This window comes from Macrobrachium nipponense, chromosome 20, assembly GCF_015104395.2.
Source record: "Macrobrachium nipponense isolate FS-2020 chromosome 20, ASM1510439v2, whole genome shotgun sequence".
NCBI classification, from domain to species: domain Eukaryota; kingdom Metazoa; phylum Arthropoda; class Malacostraca; order Decapoda; family Palaemonidae; genus Macrobrachium; species Macrobrachium nipponense.
This window is the reverse complement of record NC_061089.1, coordinates 25578629-25598627: the sequence shown is the minus strand read 5'-3', so window position 1 is coordinate 25598627 and position 19999 is coordinate 25578629. Positions and strand designations below refer to the sequence as shown.

The window sequence follows — 19999 nt, the reverse complement described above, 5'->3', positions numbered from 1 at the left end:
TGGCACTTGGTCCTTCCTTTGAAAGTAGGAATTTAGAAAGGAGATGGTCATCCTCCCTGCTAGCATGGTAGTGAAGGCTATTGAAGAAACTTTTTTTCCAATTAGAAAAAAAAAAAGTTTATATCTCCACAATACTGGGGTGGCACCAGCCTTTTGCCCTTTAACTACTACAGCAATTGATCATGTGAAGGCAAAATTTCATAACTTTGCAGTTATATACCAGGAATCATGAAAAAACTAGATTGATTTGTGGTGAATACTACACTTTAACTACTATTGATTTGATTAATAATAATAATTTGACCAGAACAGTTACAAATTTTATCAATACTGGGCTCACCTGAATGGATTATTTGGTCAAAATTAAATGGTACAAACGAAACACTGAGAAAATGTTAATCAGAGCCTCTTTACCTAAATCAAAGCCTTTAACATAAATTTCAGATTATAGGTGCAGTTTGACTCAAGAAATTTATTGATAATAATGTAATACTGCCATTAAATACCCAAACAAATACAAGAACAAAATTCCTGGGAAGGTTATCCAATGCTGTCCATAATACAATGCCATTTACAATGTTTGGCAGCCAGCACAAATAAAACACTGCATTAATGAGGAAAAATTTCTTCAGAAGACCATCCACTACCCGTCGCTCAGCGTGGGTAAACCTGAAAAATAAATTTCAAATATAAGTGGGGATAACTGAAAATTGGTCAGTTTGGCATCAAACATACTAACCCTTTTCCTTAAGACTATGTACACATTTGTTTACATCTGTGGGTAGTGGGAGTGACTCAAGCGATAAGCATATAAATGCTTATACTAGTACCTTTATTTCTTCAAAGAGACAGATATCTCCAACAATTTCAAGGTTGACCACTCAATTTTGTTTTATTTACAGCTGATTACTTTTATATACAATGACATAAAACATCCCCCAAAATAACTATTACAGGCAGTCCCTGCTTACCGGCAGCATTGGTTAACAGCGTTTTGGTGTTACGGCACTTGGCTACCAACATCATTAACCAGATTTCTGGCGTCGGCAAGCAGTTTATCAGTGTTGGTAAGTGGTTTATTGGTTGCCAATAATTGGTTAACACTGCTGTTGTGCGGTTTACTGGTGCTTACGGTATCATAAACACCATTTGGTTATTGTCACTCAGCCAGGAATTGGATCCCCACCATTAACCAGGGACTGCCTATGTAGGTGAAATAATACGCAGAAGTTATGATACAAGAAAATTTTGCACTTTACTCAAAGATGCCATAATTCTGATGCTTGTTTAAAACTTACATAAAAGATTCCCTAAACATAATTTAATAATGAATGTATGTAGGTGAAATATGTAAGGAGTAAAAATAAAACGAGATAGATAAAAAATGTTGTACTTTCCTTAAAAATGATATTGTTATGTTACAATAAAGTTTCATACATACTTACCTGGCAGATATATACATAGCTAAGACTCCGTCGTCCCCCGCAGAAATTCAAATTTCGCGCCACTCGCTACAGGTAGGTCAGGTGATCTACCGGCCTGCCCTGGGTGGCAGGACTAGGAACCATCCCCGTTTTCTATCATATTTTCTCTCTTCCACCTGTCTCCTGCGGGGAGGTGGCTGGGTGGGCCTTTAATTGTATATATCTGCCAGGTAAGTATGTATGAAACTTTATTGTAACTAACAATATCATTTTCATACAATCAACTTACCTGTCAGTTATATACATAGCTGATTGGCACCTTCGGTGGAGGGTAAGAGACAGCTACTATATGGAATAGACGGTAAACAACATATGTTGTAGGTATAAATAAAACCTTGGTTCCTACCTGATAGGTGGTAGACTTGGTGGGTGTTTGCCCAGTAGTCTGCATCACCTCAAGAAACTTTAGCGAGATATGTGATCTATGGCCAAGAGTTCTTGTGGGTCTGCCGATGGGGTCTTACCCACTTACTCAGCAGAGCCTAAAAGGACTTTGTCAATGGGTGCTGATCCACTTATATGACAATACACCTTATGAAGGAGCACAAAACAACAATCCCGACCACCTGATCCTAACCATGTGTTAGAACTAAGGATTGTTACGAGTTATCCCGAACTCGTCACAACAACCGTAACTCAAAAACCACTACGCACACATACATAATTTTTCAAAAAAAAAAAAAAAAACAAAAAACTTATACTCAACTAATTGGATATGACGAGAATTCTCTTATGAAACAACATAGACGGCCGCCCGTGCGAGCCTGAATCCTCCATTGTTCGAAGAGATTCTCGACCATATCCAAACAGAAGAACGTATATACATTTTAAGGATTGGTGTCGGCTCCCGTACCCAGAATCGTATCTGCCGATCGATAGGACTAGAGAAAAGCACTTCTCATACGTCACACGCACGTCTTTCAAGTAATGAGATGCAAATACTGAGTTGCATCTCCAATATGTCGTATTTATAATGTTTTTAAGCGACATATTCTTATAAAACGAGAGAGACGTCGCAACCGCTCGTACTTCATGAGCTTTTACCCTCAGTAGTTGTAATTGTTCGTCCGGACAGACCTTATGAGCGTCCGTAATGACGTTTCTTACAAAGAACGCTAGAGCATTCTTTGACATCAGTCTTGTGGGTCTTTTACCGCGCACCAAAGACCTTGTCTAGAGCCTCCCAAACTGACGCTTTTCCTCGAAGATAGAACTTCAGAGCTCTAACCGGGCATAGAGACCTCTCTGCTTCTCTGCCTACGAGACTAGACATTCCTTTGACTTCGAATGACCTAGGCCAGGGATTCGTGGGATTCTCGTTTTTCGCTAAAAACAGAGTCTTAAACGAGCAAATCGCCGAGTCTCCCTTGAATCCTACTTTATCCTGCAGAGCTTGTAACTCACTAATTCTTTTTGCCGTCGCTAACGATAAAAGAAATAGGCATTTTCTAGTTACGTCTCTAAATGATGCCCGATGCGGAGGCTCGAATCTATCCGAAGACAGATATTTGAGGACTACGTCCAAGTTTCCAGTTCGGAGGTACTGGTTCCTTAGACTTTGAAGTCTCAAAAGATCTTATGAGATCGTGGAGATCTTTGTTATTTGCCAGATCTAAACCTCTGTTCCTGAATACAGCCGAGAGCATACTCCTGTATCCCTTTATTGTGGATACGGCTAGATGAGATTTTACTCTCAGGAATAGCAAGAAATCAGCAATTTCCGCTATAGAGGTAGAGGAGGAGGACAACTTCTTGGCTCTCACCACCTTCTAAAGACCTCCCACTTCGACTGTATACTTCGTAGTGGAGGGTTCTGCGAGCTCTCGCGATCGCGCTTGCCACTTCGCGAGAAAAGCCTCTCGCTCTGACAAGTCTTTCGATAGTCGAAAGGCAGTCAGAGCGAGAGCGGGGAGGTTTTGATGGTACCTCTTGAAGTGTGGTTGTTTGAGAAGATCCGTCCTTTCTGGTAGGGATCTTGGAAAGTCTACGATCCACTCTACCACCTCCGTGAACCATTCCTGGGCCGGCCAGAAGGGGGCTATTAAAGTCATCCTCGTCTCTTTTGACGCCACAAACTTTTTCAATACTAACCCCACAGGATTTGTGGAATGGGGGAAAAAAAAAGCGTAAAACGTCCACTCGAGACCAGTTTAGCAGGAAGGCGTCTACCATAATTGCTCTTGGGTCTTCCACGACCGAGCAAAACACTGGGAGCCTTTTGAAATGTATGTTGCGAAGAGATCCACATGAGGAGTTCCCCACAGAGACCAGAGATCGAGACACACTTCCTCGTGCAGAGTCCATTCTGTATGAAGGACCTGGTTCCTCCTGCTGAGCCTGTCCGCCCTCACATTCCCTTACTCCCTGTACGAACCTTGTCAGCAGGGAGATGTTCCTGTGAGACGTCCAAAGTAATAGGTCCCTCGTGAGTTCGTAAAGGAACGAGGAGTGTGTCCCTCCCTGTTTCCGAATGTAGGCAAGTGCGGTGGTGTTGTCCACGTTTACTTGCACTATCTTGTCTCTCACCAGAGGTTCTAGGCTCTTCAAAGCCAGGTGTACGGCGAAGAGCTCTTTGCAATTTATGTGCCAGGACACCTGTGCTGGTTCCCAGGTGCCTGACACTTCCTCCGAGCCTAATGTCGCTCCCAACCCGTCTCCGACGCGTCGGAGAACAACACTAGGTCTGGGTTCTGTGATCTTAGAGAGATCCCTTTGTTCTCTTCCAGAGGTAGCAACCACCACTGTAGGTGTGCCTTTACCTCCACTGGAATGGGAAAAACGTCCGACAGTTGTCCGTTTTTCCAGCTCCAAGACTTCTTGAGGAAGAATTGAAGTGGACGGATATGAAGTCTTCCGAGAGGGAAGAATTGTTCCAGCGAGGAAAGCGTCCCCTCAGAAGGCTCAACCATTCCCTCGCTGACGTTTGCTGCTTCTCTAAGAAGAGAGATTATCCTCAAACCTTTTGCGGTTCTCTCTTGCGAAGGAAAAAAAAACTCGAAAACCCCGAGAATCCATACCGAATCCCCAGATAGACTAGGTCTTGCCTGGGGGTAGGGTCAGCTGAGACTTCTCGAGGTTCACAAGCAATCCCAATGCCTTGGTCAAATCCAGAGTTAACTTTAGGTCCTCCAAAAACACTGTCTCTCCGATCTGGCCCTGATGAGCCAGTCGTCTAGGTACATCGAGACATTTCACTCCTTTGAGATGAAGAAATCTCGCCACATTCCTCATCAGGCTTGTGAAGACCTGAGGAGCTGTGGACAGGCCGACAAGGCTCTGAACTGAAAGATCCTTCCCCCCGTCATGAAACGGAGGTACTTCTTCGACGAAGGGTGGATCGGGACGTGAAAGTAGGCGTCTTGGAGATCTAGAGACACCATCCAATCTCCTTGTCGTATGACGCTAGGACTGAAGCAGAAGTCTCCATGGAGAACTTCTCCTTCTGAACAAAAGAAATTTGTTCAGAGCGCTGACGTCTAGTACTGGTCTCCAGCCTCCCGAGGCTTTCGCCACTAGAAAAAGGCGATTGTGAAAACCCCGGGGAGTTTTGAATCCAGTACTAGTTCTACTGCACTCTTGTCCCACACATTCCACCATCGATCGAAGAGTATCCCTCAGCACAGGATCCTTGTACTTGGCGATAGTTCCCTTGGTATGACGTTAGGGGCGGAGTATTCAGGAAAGGGATACGATATCCCTTCCTTATGATATTAGTGAAGACGCGTCTGCGTCTATCAGTGTCCAGGCCTCCACGAATCCCAGGAGCCTGGCACCTACTGGTGTTTGGAGGAGAAATGTTTCATTTTGCCCATTTTTAAAGGGACGAAAGGCGGACCTACCTCTTCTCTCTGGAGCCTTCTTCTTGCGGGAGGTCTGGAGATCGGACCACCTCGAAAGGGCTGCCTAGAAGTGCTAGGTTCTTCTTGTCCGAAACTAAAGCAGGTTTCTTCTTCCTAGCTGACTGCGTCAGAAGATCCTGTGTCGCCTTCTCAGTTAAAGAGTGAGCTACGTCCTTCACTAACTTAGAAGGGAATAAACAAATAGTCCGACAGAGGTGCATATAGTAGAGCTGCCCTCTGAGCATGCGAGACTGCCTTTGTTAAGAAGGCGCCATACACTGTCCTTTTCTTCAAAAGACCTGCTCCAAATAATGAAGAGACTTCCAAAGATCCATCCTGTACTGCTTTGTCGATGCAAGACAAAATGATAACAGGGCTTCAGGTTCGATTCCCTGCGAATGTGAGCTTTCTTGGACATCACCCCAAGGGACCAATCTAAGAAGTTGAAGACTCCAATTACATGGAAAAGTCCCTTGAGGAGATGATCCAGTTCCGAAATACTCCATGTAATGCGAGCAGAATTAAGACTTGGACGCCTTGAAGCGTCCAACTAACGTCGAAAAGTCTGCTCTGTAGTAGAAGTGAGAGCGATACCCATATCCTCCCCCAGTCTTGTTACCATATGCCTCTTTCCCAGCTAACCTTGCTGGAGGCATGCAAAATACTGTCCTGACTAAGTTCTTCTTCGACTTCATCCAGGCGTCTAAGGCGTGTAAAGCCCGCTTCATCGAGATGGTGGGGCTTCATCTTCAGAAAAGACGAAGGCTTCTTCGCCTTCGCACTCGAAAAGAGCGAGCGCGGAGAAGGAGGAGCAGCCGGAGTCAACTCGTCTCCGTATTCCTCCAGAAGCAGGGTAGTCAACACCTTATAGTTGGGACAAGCCCCTCTCATGTCGTCATCATCCGAGTTTTTTGTTCCAACTCGTGATAATAATCCTGAGTTTCTGTTCTCCTTTCAGAACTCTCCTCTTCTGGAGGAGACAAACTCCTGATCGGAGAGGGGCTAAGGGAATGAAAGTCTTTCCTTTTTCCCGTTTCTGATCGACTTGGAAGGGCGTCACAAACCTGCGGCTTCTCTCGCGCTTTAGAAGACGTCTTGTATGACGCTTCCCGCTCCCGAGCGTCATGTATGACGTCTCTTTTTGTTACGTTTTGATGACGCTTCGCGTCTGGAAGACGCTTCGCTCTCTAAGGGCTTCCTACTCGGCGTCACAATCTTGGACGGAGCGTCACGTCTAAGATCCTCTTGAATTGACGCTTCACTTCTAAAAGACGTCTTACGAGCAGGTGCGAGAGGACGAGGACTTCTTAATTGGAAGCGTCACGTCCTTCCGACGGGGCGCTAAAAACTCCCACAAGAGATGACAGTGTTCCTGACGCCATAATAATCTTTCTTGAGGCTTCTCCATACGTCTAGTGATGACGCCTTCTCGTCATCACTCGGGGAAGACGCATGATGTGGGACTTCCATCATAAGCGTCAGGTGACGCTGACGCCACCTTCGCCTTCTAATAGCAGACGGGGCGTCATCCGAGAAGCGCTCTGGGCTTGAATCAATGTCTGCTTCATATGACGCTTCAGCGGTCTCGATAATTTCGACTCCTTCCACCCTCGTTTAGGTGAGGGAGAGGGAGAGGACGAGAAACACTCGCGAAGGACGCTTTTTCTATAGCGCCCTTGAGCTGGCTGCCATGAAGCAGAGCTAGCTGAAGGGACGTCTGACCTGTGGGGATTCCCCACGACCCTCCTTAAGGCTTTCGACTTTCCTTCTCCTCTGGGCATGTGAGCTTGGAAGAGGTTCTAGGCCTGGGAGCGCCGCAGGGACGATCAAACGCCCCCTCCACAACACTGATAGGACTCACTTCACTAAAATGTTCACTATCACTAGCCTTACCTTTCGAGTCAGCCATCTTGGTTTTCATGTCTCGAATAGTCGCTTTCAGATGGCGATTTCCGATGCCGCAATCCGAAAAGACACTCTGAGAATGAGATTTATAGGGAGAATCTACAGTAGTAGGGTTAGAATTATCCGTGGAAAGGCTCAATAGGCCTTGAATTCCCACCTTTCAGTCGTCTAACTCTATCCCTCTCTAACTTCTTTCAAATAAGAAGTCAAAGTCTTCCATTCTTCTGCATTCAAACCCTCGCATTCCTTACAAGTGTTAAAAGCAGAACACTGAACCCCCCTACATTTACGGCATACAGTGTGAGGATCAACCGAAGCTTTCGGTATCCTCACCCTGCAGCCTACATTCACACACATTCTCACACTCACATTAGAATCAGACATACTGAGAAAATTCCAAAAGAGTTATTCCAAAAACAGTCCACAGTAGCGAATGCCAAAACACGATCCAAATACGTCACCAAAAAGTCGAAAAAACGTTGATCAAATGTTGAAAAAAGAATCCAAGTCAGGAGGTAATAACAACAATGTTGATACCACCGGCGACAGAGAAAATATGATAGAAAACGGGGATGGTTCCTAGTCCTGCCACCCAGGGCAGGCCGTAGATCACCTGACCTACTGTAGCGAGTGGCGCGAAATTTGAATTTCTGTCGGGGACGACGAGTCTTAGCTATGTATATATCCTGACAGGTAAGTTGATTGTATGAAAACATATTTGCAATAAAGTCATCATTGTCCTCTCCAAAAATCTCTCTCTCTCCTCTCCTGTGTATGTGCGTGCTCAAGCACCCAGAAAAAAGATAAGTAACAAAATTTTAAAATAAAAATCTATATAAAAACAAATACCGTATATACTTCGAGTAACGTGCGATCTCGCATATCAGCGACCCAAAATTTTCACCAATAAACAGTGGTTTTGTCATGTATCTCATGTATCATGCGAGTTCCTTTTCCGAGGTCAGTTCATAAGGTTGGTGGCTTAGCGTGCTAATGGCCGAGTCGTTCAGATGTGTGCTGCTGCTAGTGAAGTTACAGTAATTTTCTTACAAAATCTCGAGAATTTAATAAAAGATCTCAAGATTAAAAAAGAATACCAAGATAATAAAATAATTGTAAAAATAACACGCCTTGGAGTCCTAAATCATTCTCTCTCTCTCTCTCTCTCTCTCTCAGAAATAAATACTGTAATTTGAATCTTTCACCAACGGGTATCAGTAAATGTGTAGACATTGTGTGCGTGTTTAAAAAAATGTGCAGTACACACATTCCGATGTTTCGGTTTTTGGAATTTTCAATTCGGAAATGTGAGGTCAGATGCATAATCAAACAAACATCACTACTGCAGCAAAAACATTTTTTCCTTTATGTTTTTCATTATTGTTATTTATTAATTACAGTTTATTAAATAAATATTAATATAATACTGTTACATGAATGTGAGATAATTAAGATCACCTATAATAAAATAGTGGGATAATTAATATCATATGTTCACTAATAGCTATTATTTTCAAAAACAAAACAAACATTCCATAAAACGTAAAAAATATATGTACATAACAATCAAAATCTAATAATGTTTTGCAGTTCAACTTGTGAATTTCAAAAACAATAAGTATGACTATATAATATATTTCACCATATCGATCTTGCAGTTGAAGAGTCGTAAAATTTTGAGGATGGTCCGGGAAAAAGGATTTGTACTTTGTGATTACGTATCGCTACAACACCATGTGGTATTTTCATACCACTATATTGATGACGCATCGCTACGACACACTGGTATTTTTCATACCCGTATACATTAAAGTTAAAATGATCATATTATATTATTGTTTTCACGAAGAAATAATTATATAAAGAAAATTATCGAGTAATTTTTGCCGTCAGCAATCAGAAAATCACGAACATGGTAACGTTCACACTTAGTGTCATCCCACGGCATATGTCTATAAATAGAACAGAAGCAGAGGGCAGTTCATTGGATAACAGATCTCCATGGCTACCAACACCAATCAGGTGTTAGTTATTACTACTCTGTGAATTCTTAGAATGAACGTTACACGTAACACACGAGAAGCTAACGATGATGCGTGTTTGCATGCACAGTACGTAGTTTTGGTTTTGTTATTAGTGTTATTCTCTCTCTCTCTCTCTCTTTGGTTAATCTTGGGATTTTCCATGGTCAACTCTTGGGATTAGTAAGAATAATGCGATTATTTGAGTAGCAGTAGCAGCAGCTGCAGCACACACCCAAATGAATCGGGTAAGCCTAGCACGCCAAACAAATAGTATTTACAAAATGAGCGGAGCTCTGGCTGGGCTGTTTTGGTCCACCACGTGTTTGATCGATAATCTGCCAAATTTATAACAACAACATGATAAAACCATTCTCCCAATACAGATATCAAATATTATCTTTTCTGTTGCGCAGAATTCTAAATAAATTACGTAGGTTCACGATTGATAAAGTTTTTTTTATGCAATAACAAGAACGGAGTCAGATTTTCTATCAACAGGGCATCTCATTTTGGTGCTGTTGCGAATATTTCAACCAGTTCCACGTGCGTTTAAATCCATACTGACTGTACAGTCTGGAGGCAGTTCTCGCTTCTACACATATCTTGATTTTTTAATATCGTAGGTATAGAATAAATTGGTGAGCAAGGAAATATGAAATAAAGCATAAACAGTAAGTTTGACAAGTGAGAAAATAAACAATCGTTTACAGACAGACTCTCTCTCTCTCTGACAAAATAATAGATAGGAACAATGACTGAATATTGCCTGAATGCGATATGGCAAAGTTTTGGCCTGACTGAAGTGTGGAGTGACTTTGACACCGACTTACAAGTTATTCCTGGTCATCTCACAGCCATGGATAGACATAAACTTCACAGCCGAGAAAGGGCAATCTTATATAAAATAAATAGGTATGGAAAATGCGAAATGCTGGCCTATGTTTGTCCCATAAAAAAAGTTGAGAGAGAGAGAGAGAGAGAGAGAGAGAGAGAGAGAGAGAGAGAGACGAGATGAGAGAGAAGAGAGAGAGAGAGAGAGCAGGGACGAATAGGAAGGAGATTAAAGTACCTGGGAATGAAAACCCTTATAATCTTATAATTATAGCCTCGGGGTTTGTCTCAAGGACATTCAAAGGTCTGTCACACGGGCAGTTGTTGTTTTTGTAAAATTAGCATAAGGGCAGAACTTTAAAAGCCACGCCAGAGAGCTCGCCACAGTGACAAGACTATACCTTCCATATGAATAGACGATGTCCTATACGAAGATGCAGGAGATGAAGATGAAATTATCAAAGATCTGGAAGATGACGAATATGATGACTGCCTTGATGGCAAAGAATTCAGTGCAGTATTTGATGATACGGACACTGAGAGTGACTTTGGAGGATTTAGTTTATTAATTTTATGCATTTTTTTTGTTTTACTTTAATAAATTTTCACTTACCTGCGTATCCTAAAATGAAAATAATAGCTCAAGTAACAAATGTTTCACCTTTTACTGAGTAAAACAAAAGTAAAAAATCCTTCGGTGTTGTGCCTTAATCAACTGATTTGGAAATTATAGATGGTTAGTCTAGAACAGTTAAAACATGTTGTATAAACCAAAATAATGCAAATGGCGCACGATCGCTCTTTTGTATTTTAAAATACAATATTAATATGAGAATGCGTACAATATTATTGGATATAGTGAAGTACAAGTAAAGCATAACTTTTTAAAAGATCTACTGTTTTCCAGGTACCGGTAGTAACTATCGCGATCTGCCGATTTGGGAAAGCATAGACGTTGCGCTAATTTTATACCGCGTGTATGATGCGACCCCTTTAAAATTGGCTTCAAAATTAGGTTTCAAAAGTCGCATAATATGCGAGTATATACGGTAAATATGCCTGTTACATAGTATGTATAAAAAAAAATTCTCTCTCAAATCTCTTGCAGAAAAAAAGATAAAAGATGTAAAATTTCTTTAAAAAACTACAACTTTACAAAATAGATAAACATACATGTTACATTATTGCATTTAAAAAATATCAGGAACACTCGCTGAAAATGATTCTCAACTTGCTGCTAGTATGTGCAATTTCTTTTTCTATGTTTCCATCAGTAAGTGAAGGACTTAAATTTGGATGATGTTCATATCTGTCATCGGTAAGTGAAAGGGTTAAAGCAGTGCTATCAGTTTCTCAAATCATTGCAGGCCACCCATTTAGAACATGGCTACAATTATATATTTTTCCAGTTTAAAGGGTAAAGCCCCAATTATGGCTTTTTGGGGATTACAACCAGACAGCAAATGATAGCTTAATGTTACCAGTCCTTTCTGTACCATGTGTGGGTCAAATAAAACACATAGAAAAAGCAACTCTAACAACTATTATTTTCCATGCGTATTAAATCAACAATATTCTTACCTTCCTCGTGCAGACATTATTTGTTTTTCAACCCCAGAAAACGAGATTGCAATACAGAATTGGGTTTCCCAATCATCACAACAACAATTGAAGAAACGAACTGAGATAGTTGGGCAGGAAACGCATATATGGATTTACTGCCTTACTATGACAACTGGGAAAGAAAAAAGACAATAAACCATAATAAAATTTCTTGTAAATAATTTGAAAAGATAATAAACCATAATACAATTTCTTCTTATAAACAATTCACTCTATGGATACAAAATATCATGGGCTAGGTAAGAAATGTAATAAAACCTATTCATAAAATTTTAAACTGTTGAAGTTTTCCAAAATTTTGGGAACGAAAATGAAGCATTAACTTTATAAATAAAAAATGTCAAATTTACTTCACATTAAGAAAGGCTTACTTGAGGTCAGGCAGATATAGAATGAGAAGTCCTGTGAGGCACAAGGCAAGTGGTACCATCCATGAGATAAGGTGGTAAAGTTGATGACTAACTCGCTTCTCTTGCATAACCAACTTAACATCTAATGCATAGAGAAATGTCCAGCAGTATGTTGCTGTGTAAAAGTAGTGAATCATTCCCTAGAAAATAAGCTTTGCATTAATATTCTGTTAGTGCTCAAAATAACAATACTATGTAAACTTATGTGAGAGTGACATTTGTATATATTGTTTAAATAAAAAACCAAACAATTTATAACCAGTTAAATTTCATAATGCCAGTTAAGAATTAAAAACATAAAACAAAAGAACACAAAAAACTGGAGAGCAGAGAGGGTTTAATGTTGGATTTTCTGAAACTACAGTTACAGAAAAAAGTATACAAATTGCCATTAGAAGCCAGCTCATTCCGCAAAAATACTTACAGATGTAATGATACAGAGGTACTGGCCAAGAGGACTATCATCTGGCTTTGAACCAAAAGTGTCATCGGCTAACCAGGATGCTGATCGTATCAATATGCCTATGAGGTGTGTGATAAAAAAGTTACAGTTCATTAAAGATGCTACTGAATGAAACGAAGAAAATTGTACTGGTAAAATTATAAATTTAGATTAAGAAAGTAGCCTTGGAGTGAAGAAATATTAATAAATCCATTCACTCAGGGACATGTGTACACATATTTTCATAAATGTTAAGTTAGACAAAAAGGATGGGAAAGATAAATTTTTAAAAGTTAGCCAACTATAGTTATGAAGATAACAAAGGGAATGGATGAACAATTAAAGGTAGAAAGAAATGCAATAGGGCTGTAGGGGTGCAGCAAAGAACCTATAACACCATCTACCAGTGTGCCATACTAAGCACGAAGTGGTATTCACTGAAGTTATTAATATTATTAATTAGTTTAATGAGACCACTGAGTTAACTTACCTAGCTTCCACAAAGCTACCAGTACCCCATACTATGTATCACACAAAGCTTATTTGATTCAATTCAGGAACTGCAATAATAAAATGATATGTTAAATACAATAAAGTTTTGTACATACTACCTGGCAGATATATACTTAGCTATAGTCTCCGACGTTCCCGACAGAATTTCAAATCTCGCGGCACACGCGGAACCAGGTCGTCAGGTGGTCTACCTTACCCGCTGCTGGGGGGCGGATTTACGAACCACTCCCTTTAGCTTGTCCAGATTTTTCTCTTCCACCTGTCTCCTGAGGGGAGGCTGGGTGGGCCATTAATCGTATATATCTGCCAGGTAAGTATGTACAAAACTTATTGTATGTTTAACAATATCATTTTTGTACATGAACTTCCCTGACAGATATATACTTAGCTGATTGGCACCCTTGGTGGAGGGTAAGAGACAGCTAAATAATACAGGTAAGACGGGAAACAACTAATGTTGTAGGATATAAAAACCTTGGTTCTCACCTTTTCAGGATGAAGACTTCATAGATACTGTCTCTGAGTCTGCATTGCCTGGAGAGCTACAGCTAGGACGTGACCTGATGCTGAAAAACTCTCAGATCTACCACTGGGATATGTGATCCCCTATTGTGGTAGAATCCAAGTCGATCCTGTTAGAGGGACCTTGTCCGCTTACCTAACAGATCCTTACCACTACCTCTGCAAGGAGCCAAAACCCACCAGACCACCTAACCAAAATACAAAGGGTTAATATTACGACAAAAAGAGGTGCCTCCTGCAACTCTTTCAGACAACCAAAAAACAAAAATATAAAATATAGGGTAACATATAAAAAATTTATCACAGGATAAGTTTCAGCTCCTGCCCCAGCACCGAATCCGCCGATACGAAAGGAACCCAAGGCGAAGCATTTATCATATGTGATTTTTACATCACGTAGGTAAGTGGTTTGCGAAAACCGAATTGGCATCTCCAAAAAGTCGCCTCCATCAAGTTCCGCACAGACATATTTTTCTGAATGCAAGCGAAGTTGCGATGGCTCTCACCTCATGAGCTTTCACTTTGCAATAGTCTAAAATGTTCTTCCTTACAGGCAAACATGTGCCTCTGTAATAAGGCTTCTCAGAAAAAAGGAAAGAGCATTCTTCGACATGGGCCGAGTGGGGTCCTTTACAGAGCACCAAAGCACATCTTGATTAGCCTTAAGTTGTTCCTTCCTCTTAAGGAAATACTTCATAATTCTCATAGGGCAAAGAGTTCTTTCAGGCTCTTCCCCTACTAGAAAAGATAAACTACGAACTTTCAAAGCTCCTGGGCCAAGGCCGTGATGGGTTTTCATTCTTTGCAAGGAAATTGGAAGAAACGAACACACCATAGAATCTTCCTTAAACCTACATCGCCCTCGATAGCTTGGAGCTCATCACTCTCTTAGCTGTAGCTAGGGCCAAAAGGAAGATAGCCTTCTTCGTCAGATCCTTGAAAGAGGCTAAGCCAGGAGGTTCGAATCTAGACGATCCAAGGAATTGATAGAACTACGTCTAGATTCCAGTTTGGTACTACATGAGGGACGCTTAATGGTTTCAAATGATCTAATAAGATCATGCAAGTCCTTATCATCGGATATCTTTAAGCCTCTATGCCGAAATACCGCCGCCAACATACTGCGGTATCCCTTAATAGTTGACACAACCAGATGACATTCCTCTTTGAGGGGAAAATAAGGAAATCCGCAAATTTGGGTTCCACAGAGGTAACTGGAAGAGGAAATGTTCTTCCTCTTGCACCAACGTCTGAAGACATCCCACTTTGACTGGTATACACGCAAGGTGGAAGGTCTCCTCGCTCTTTGCGATTGCTTTAGCAGCTGTTGCTGAAAAGCCTTTCGCTCTGACCAAACTTTTGTTGGAACAGATCTTTAAGGAAGCCAGTCAGACTGAGAGCGAGGAGATTTTTGTGGTACCTGTCGAAGTGGGGTTGTCTGAGTAGATCGCTCCTTAGCGGGAGCGATCTTGGAAGGTCCACCAACCATTCCAGTACCTCTGTGAACCATTCTTGGGCCGGCCAAAAGGGAGCGATTAAGGTCATTCTCGTTGAATCGGACTCTACGAACTTCTTGATGGTTAGCCCCAGGATCTTGAAGGGGGGAAACGCGTAGACGTCGAGTCCGTTCCAGTCTAGAAGAAGAGCATCTATTGCTAATGCCTCTGGATCCGATATCGGAGAGCAGTAAGGATCCAACCTCTTGTTCTTTGACGTGGCAAAGAGGTCTATGTGTGGCCTGCCCCATAAACTTCCACAGGCTCTGGCATACATCCAGATGAAGGGTCCACTCTGTTGGAAGGACCTGATCTTTCTGCTGAGAGATCTGCTCTACATTCTTTCTCCCTGCATGAACCTGGTGAGAAGCTTGATTCCTCTTTCTTCTGCCCACAGAAGAAGGTCTCTTGCTGTCTCGTACAGGGAGAAGGAATGCGTCCCCCCCTGTTTCCTGATATATGCCAGAGCTGTAGTGTTGTCCGCGTTGACCTGCCACTACCGATCTTCTGACTTTGGGCTCGAAAGCCTTCAGAGCCAACCACACAGCCATCAACTCCTTTCTGTTGATGTGCCAGGCTACTGGTCCCCCACTCAGGTACCTGACACTTCGCTGGTTCCCAGAGTTGCCCCCCACCCCGTGTCCGACGCGTCGGAGAACAACACCAGGTTGGGGGTCTGGGATTGAAGAGACAGTCCCTTCGCAAAGAGGTTGGGATCTGTCCACCATAAGAGATTTCTTGATGTTTCCTTGATGCCGGGAACGAGGGAGAACGTCAAATCCTGAGAACGACGACTCCAATTCCGATGAAGAAAGAATTGGAGCGGTCTCAGGTGCAACCTTCCTAGGGAAACGAATTGCTCCAGCGAGGAGAGCGTCCCCAGCAGACTCATCCACTCCCTCACTGTGCATACTTCTTTCCCTAAGAAGGGTGTTACTCTCTCGAATCCTCGGGCTATCCTTTCCTGAGAGGGAAAAGCCCGAAAACTCAGAGAGTTCATCTGTATCCCGAGATACACACACTCTTGCTCAGGGGAATTAGTGACGACTTCTTGAAATTGACGAGAAGTCCCAAAGCCTTCGTCAATTCTAAAGTTACTTGTAAGTCCTTCAAACAACGATCTTCTGAATTGGCCCTTATTAGCCAATCGTCGAGGTACATGGATATCCTCACCCCTCTCAAATGAAGCCATTGAGCCACATTCCTCAAAATCCCTGAACACTTTGAGGGCCGTTCGAGAGGCCGAAACACAGAGCCCTGAACTGACAAATTTTCCCCCCCCATCATGAATCTGAGAAACTTCCTCGAGGAAGGATGGATCGGTACGTGGAAGTAAGTGTCCTGTAAATCCAAGGAAACCATCCAGTCCCCTGGACGAAGTGCTGCCAGCACTGATGAAGGCGTTTCCATCGTGAACTTCTTCTTTTCTACGAAGAAGTTCAGGGCGCTTACGTCCAACACCGGTCTCCATCCCCCTGAGGACTTCGGAACTAGGAAAAGGCGGTTGTAGAAGCCCGATGAATGATGGTCTGTCACTAGTTCGATAGCACCCCCTTCTCCAGCATCTGATCTACTACTAGATGGAGAGCTTGATTCATGATGGGGTCTCTGTACCTGGCCGTCAGTTCCCTTGGGATGGTCGTCAAGGGAGGTCTTTCGACGAAAGGGATGAGGTAACCTCTCCTCAAAATAGAAAGGGGTCCAAGGATCCGCCCCTTTTTGGGCCCAGACTTCTGCAAACTCTAAGAGTCTGGCGCCCACCGTTGTTTGAAGGACTTGCGAGTTATTTGGGGGCTTTAACAGACTTGGCGAAAGTCTTACCCCTTCTTGAAGGTCTACAGACCTCTAACGTAGAGGTTCTTGATCAAGACGCCCCTCGAAAGGGTTCTCGAACACTTGCCTTTTCCTTCTTAGCCTTGGTAGGGAAGGAAGGGCGAGGTTTTTTTTCTTGCCGACTGTGCCAAAAGGTCCTGGGTGGCTTTGGCGAAAGTGATCTCGAAATGTCCTGCACTCGATGTTTAGGGAACAACTGAGCAGGACAGAGGAGCAAACAGCAAAGAAGACCTCTGGGCATGGGAGACAGACTTCGTTAAGAAGGAACAATAAACCGACCTCTTCTTCACGATCCCGGCCCCATACAGGGAGGCGATTCACTCGCTCCGTCTCTTACCGACTTGTCCATACAAGACAAAACACATAAGATCTTCTGGCGAAATTGACTCTGGCACTTCAATTTTCTTGGCTAGGACTCCCAACGACCAATCAAGGAAGTTAAATACTTCTAGCACTCTAAACATGCCTTTGAGGCATGGTGATCCAATTCTTTCATTGCCCAAGTCGTCTTAGCAGAGTTAAAGGCAGTTCTTGTCGAATCTACCAGCGCCGAAAAATCCGAATCAGCGAAGACGGTAGACCCAATCCTAAGGACTCTCCTGTTTCGTACCAGAAACCAGCGCGTCCTGATAACTTCGAAGGAGGAAAAGCGAACATCGTTTTCCCCGCTTCTTCTTTGGAAGCCAATCCGGAGGCCAAAACTCCTCAGTGCCTTCTTCATTGAAAGAGTTGGCTTCATCCTCACACAAGAAGAACTCTTCGCTGTCTTCGACGTTGAAAAAAGTGAGTGAGGAGAAGGATGAGCCGTAGAGTAAGGAAATCCCCAAAAACTTGCAAAAGTAGCTCTGTAAGCTTCTTGTAAGAAGACACAGCAGCAGAAGTGTTCGGTTCCTCATCCGAACCTTCTAGGACGTCTTGTCGAGGCGAGCGCGGAAGATCCTTAGGTGACGAAGGGATCCTAGTAGGAGTTGAGTGAGAGGTTGGAGAACGCCCTCTCTTAGAAGAGTTCACATCCACTGGAGAACGATGAGAAGATCTGGGATGTCTACGATGAGACTCCCTCTTCGAGGTAGACGGAATCTCAGCCGAAGGAGAGGTAGGGCTCCTACTCCGATAATCCTCGGAAACATCCGCAGGGCGCTTACGGGGAGGAGGCGAGCGCCTACTAGGAGAAGGCTGCTTGCGAGACTCTTGACGTCTAACAAGAGGGTAACATTCAGGAGAAGGGCACTTCAAAGCTAACGAGCGCCTACTTGGAGAAGGGCGCTTCCGAGATTCCTGGTGCCTACCAAGAGACAAACGGTCAGGAGAAGTGCGCCATAGAAGCGGGAGAGCGCCTACACTGGAGAAGGGCGCTTGAAAGACTCTTGTTGTCTGCCCCGAGGAGAATAATCAGAGTATGACGCCTTAAAAGAGACGAGCGCCTACTAGGAGATCGATGTGCAGTAGGCTCTTGGCGCCTACCTTGCGGGGAGCGGCTAACAGCAGGCCGTCTATCATGGCACACGACTCCTAACCAGACTCTTGATGCCTGTCAGGAGAGAAAGTCACGATCCGACACTTGAGGAGAGTGACATCTGGAAGAAGAACGCCTACTTGTATAAGGGCGCCTTCTAGAATCTTGAGGCTGCTGAGGAGAAGTCTCACGCGAGGGAGTTGAAGAAATAGCGTGATGAGCAGGTGCAGTGCGCTTACCGGAAGCGGGAATCCAATCTGGAGAAAAAACTTCTTTCTCCATAGAGCGTCCTACCGATGTTTGGCGCCTTCTGAACGTCGAAAGAGAGCCAAGCGGAGCAGAGGGAGGGCCGCTCCGCGAGGGTCCCCATACCATTCATTACGAAACCTCCCCATATGAAGGAGAACGCCTAAAAAGAGGAGAACGATCCTCTGAAGAGCGGCGCCTAGATCTCTTGAATCGGAAGAGAAACGTCCTTCTTCCTACGAGATCTAACTGCTAGAGAGTCTGCTAGCGCCGTGATCTGAGCTTGAAGTCCCGCGAGTACTCTCGTAGGAGAATCTTGTTGTTCTTCCTCGGAAGCAGGCGCCGAGCGCGGAGCGCAAGAAGAAGAACGATCACAGGATTTCTTGGGTTTCTTCGCCTCCACCGACGATTCCTCCGGGAGGAAAACCTCCGGACTAGAAGCCAAAGGACTGCAGGGAGCCTTCCAAGCCCTCTTCAACGGGCGCGACGCATCCGGGGAGTTCCAACCTCTCTTCGGAGAGGGAGAAGACGAAGAGGAGAAGCATTGGCGTAGGAGCTCCTTCTTGTAGCAATCCGAGGCAGCCTGGAGCGTACTTCAGGATCTGCCGGGGGACGCCTGACCGGTGGGGGTTCTCCCTAGCCCTCTTGCGGCTTTCGACTTCCTACTCCACTGGAACTGGGAGTCTGGAAGAGGTCTAGGCCTAGAGGCACTAAGGAGCCAGTCAGACGCACCCTCCACAACACTGGGGACACTGCACTGATCACTAACACTCTCCTTACCTTCCAACTGACGAATCTTCTGATCCATAGAACGAATCGTGGCTCTCAGAGCTGCCGCCTCCGAAGGCGAATCTTTGGCTTCGGTGCGGGGATCAGGGGCTGCAACTTGGAAGAAGGTTCTAATTCTACGTTAGTATTAGGATCCTCATCCACTCACTCATTCTAGATCTACTAGAACTTCTAGAGGAAGCCTTACGCACTCTATCACGTTCCAACTTCCTAACATAAGAAGAGAGAGCCTTATATTCTTCTTCATTCAATCCCTTACATTCACTACAAGGGTTAGCAAAAGAACATTCATTCCCCCTGCATTTCATGCAAACCGTGTGGGGGTGGGAGGGTACCGAAGCTTTCGGCAACCTCACCTTACATCCTTCATTCACGCAAACCCTAAACAAAACCGAAGTTTTAACTACTGAATCTAGGTCAGACATCATTAAAGAAAATCCAAATCAAAATCAAACCGGTCCACAATCAGCGTATGCCAAGCCAAACAAAGCGAATACGTCACCGAAAGAAGTCCAAATTAACTCCAGGCAAGCGAGAATCGAAAAACTATCGAGAGGAACCGACAACAGTTGTTATCGTTCCCGCG

The 19999-nt window shown here is 43.6% G+C and overlaps 1 protein-coding gene across 1 annotated transcript in view; it reads right to left on the bottom strand.

Annotated features, from left to right (window-relative positions):
• Positions 1-440: 440 nt before the first annotated feature.
• LOC135219897 (G-protein coupled receptor 143-like) overlaps positions 441-19999 on the bottom strand; it is a 69356-nt gene continuing 49797 nt past the window's right edge. The window contains 5 exon segments of the mRNA XM_064257069.1: positions 441-669; positions 11665-11711; positions 11713-11818; positions 12078-12256; positions 12541-12638. Of these exon segments, the coding sequence (XP_064113139.1) occupies positions 441-669; positions 11665-11711; positions 11713-11818; positions 12078-12256; positions 12541-12638 (659 nt within the window).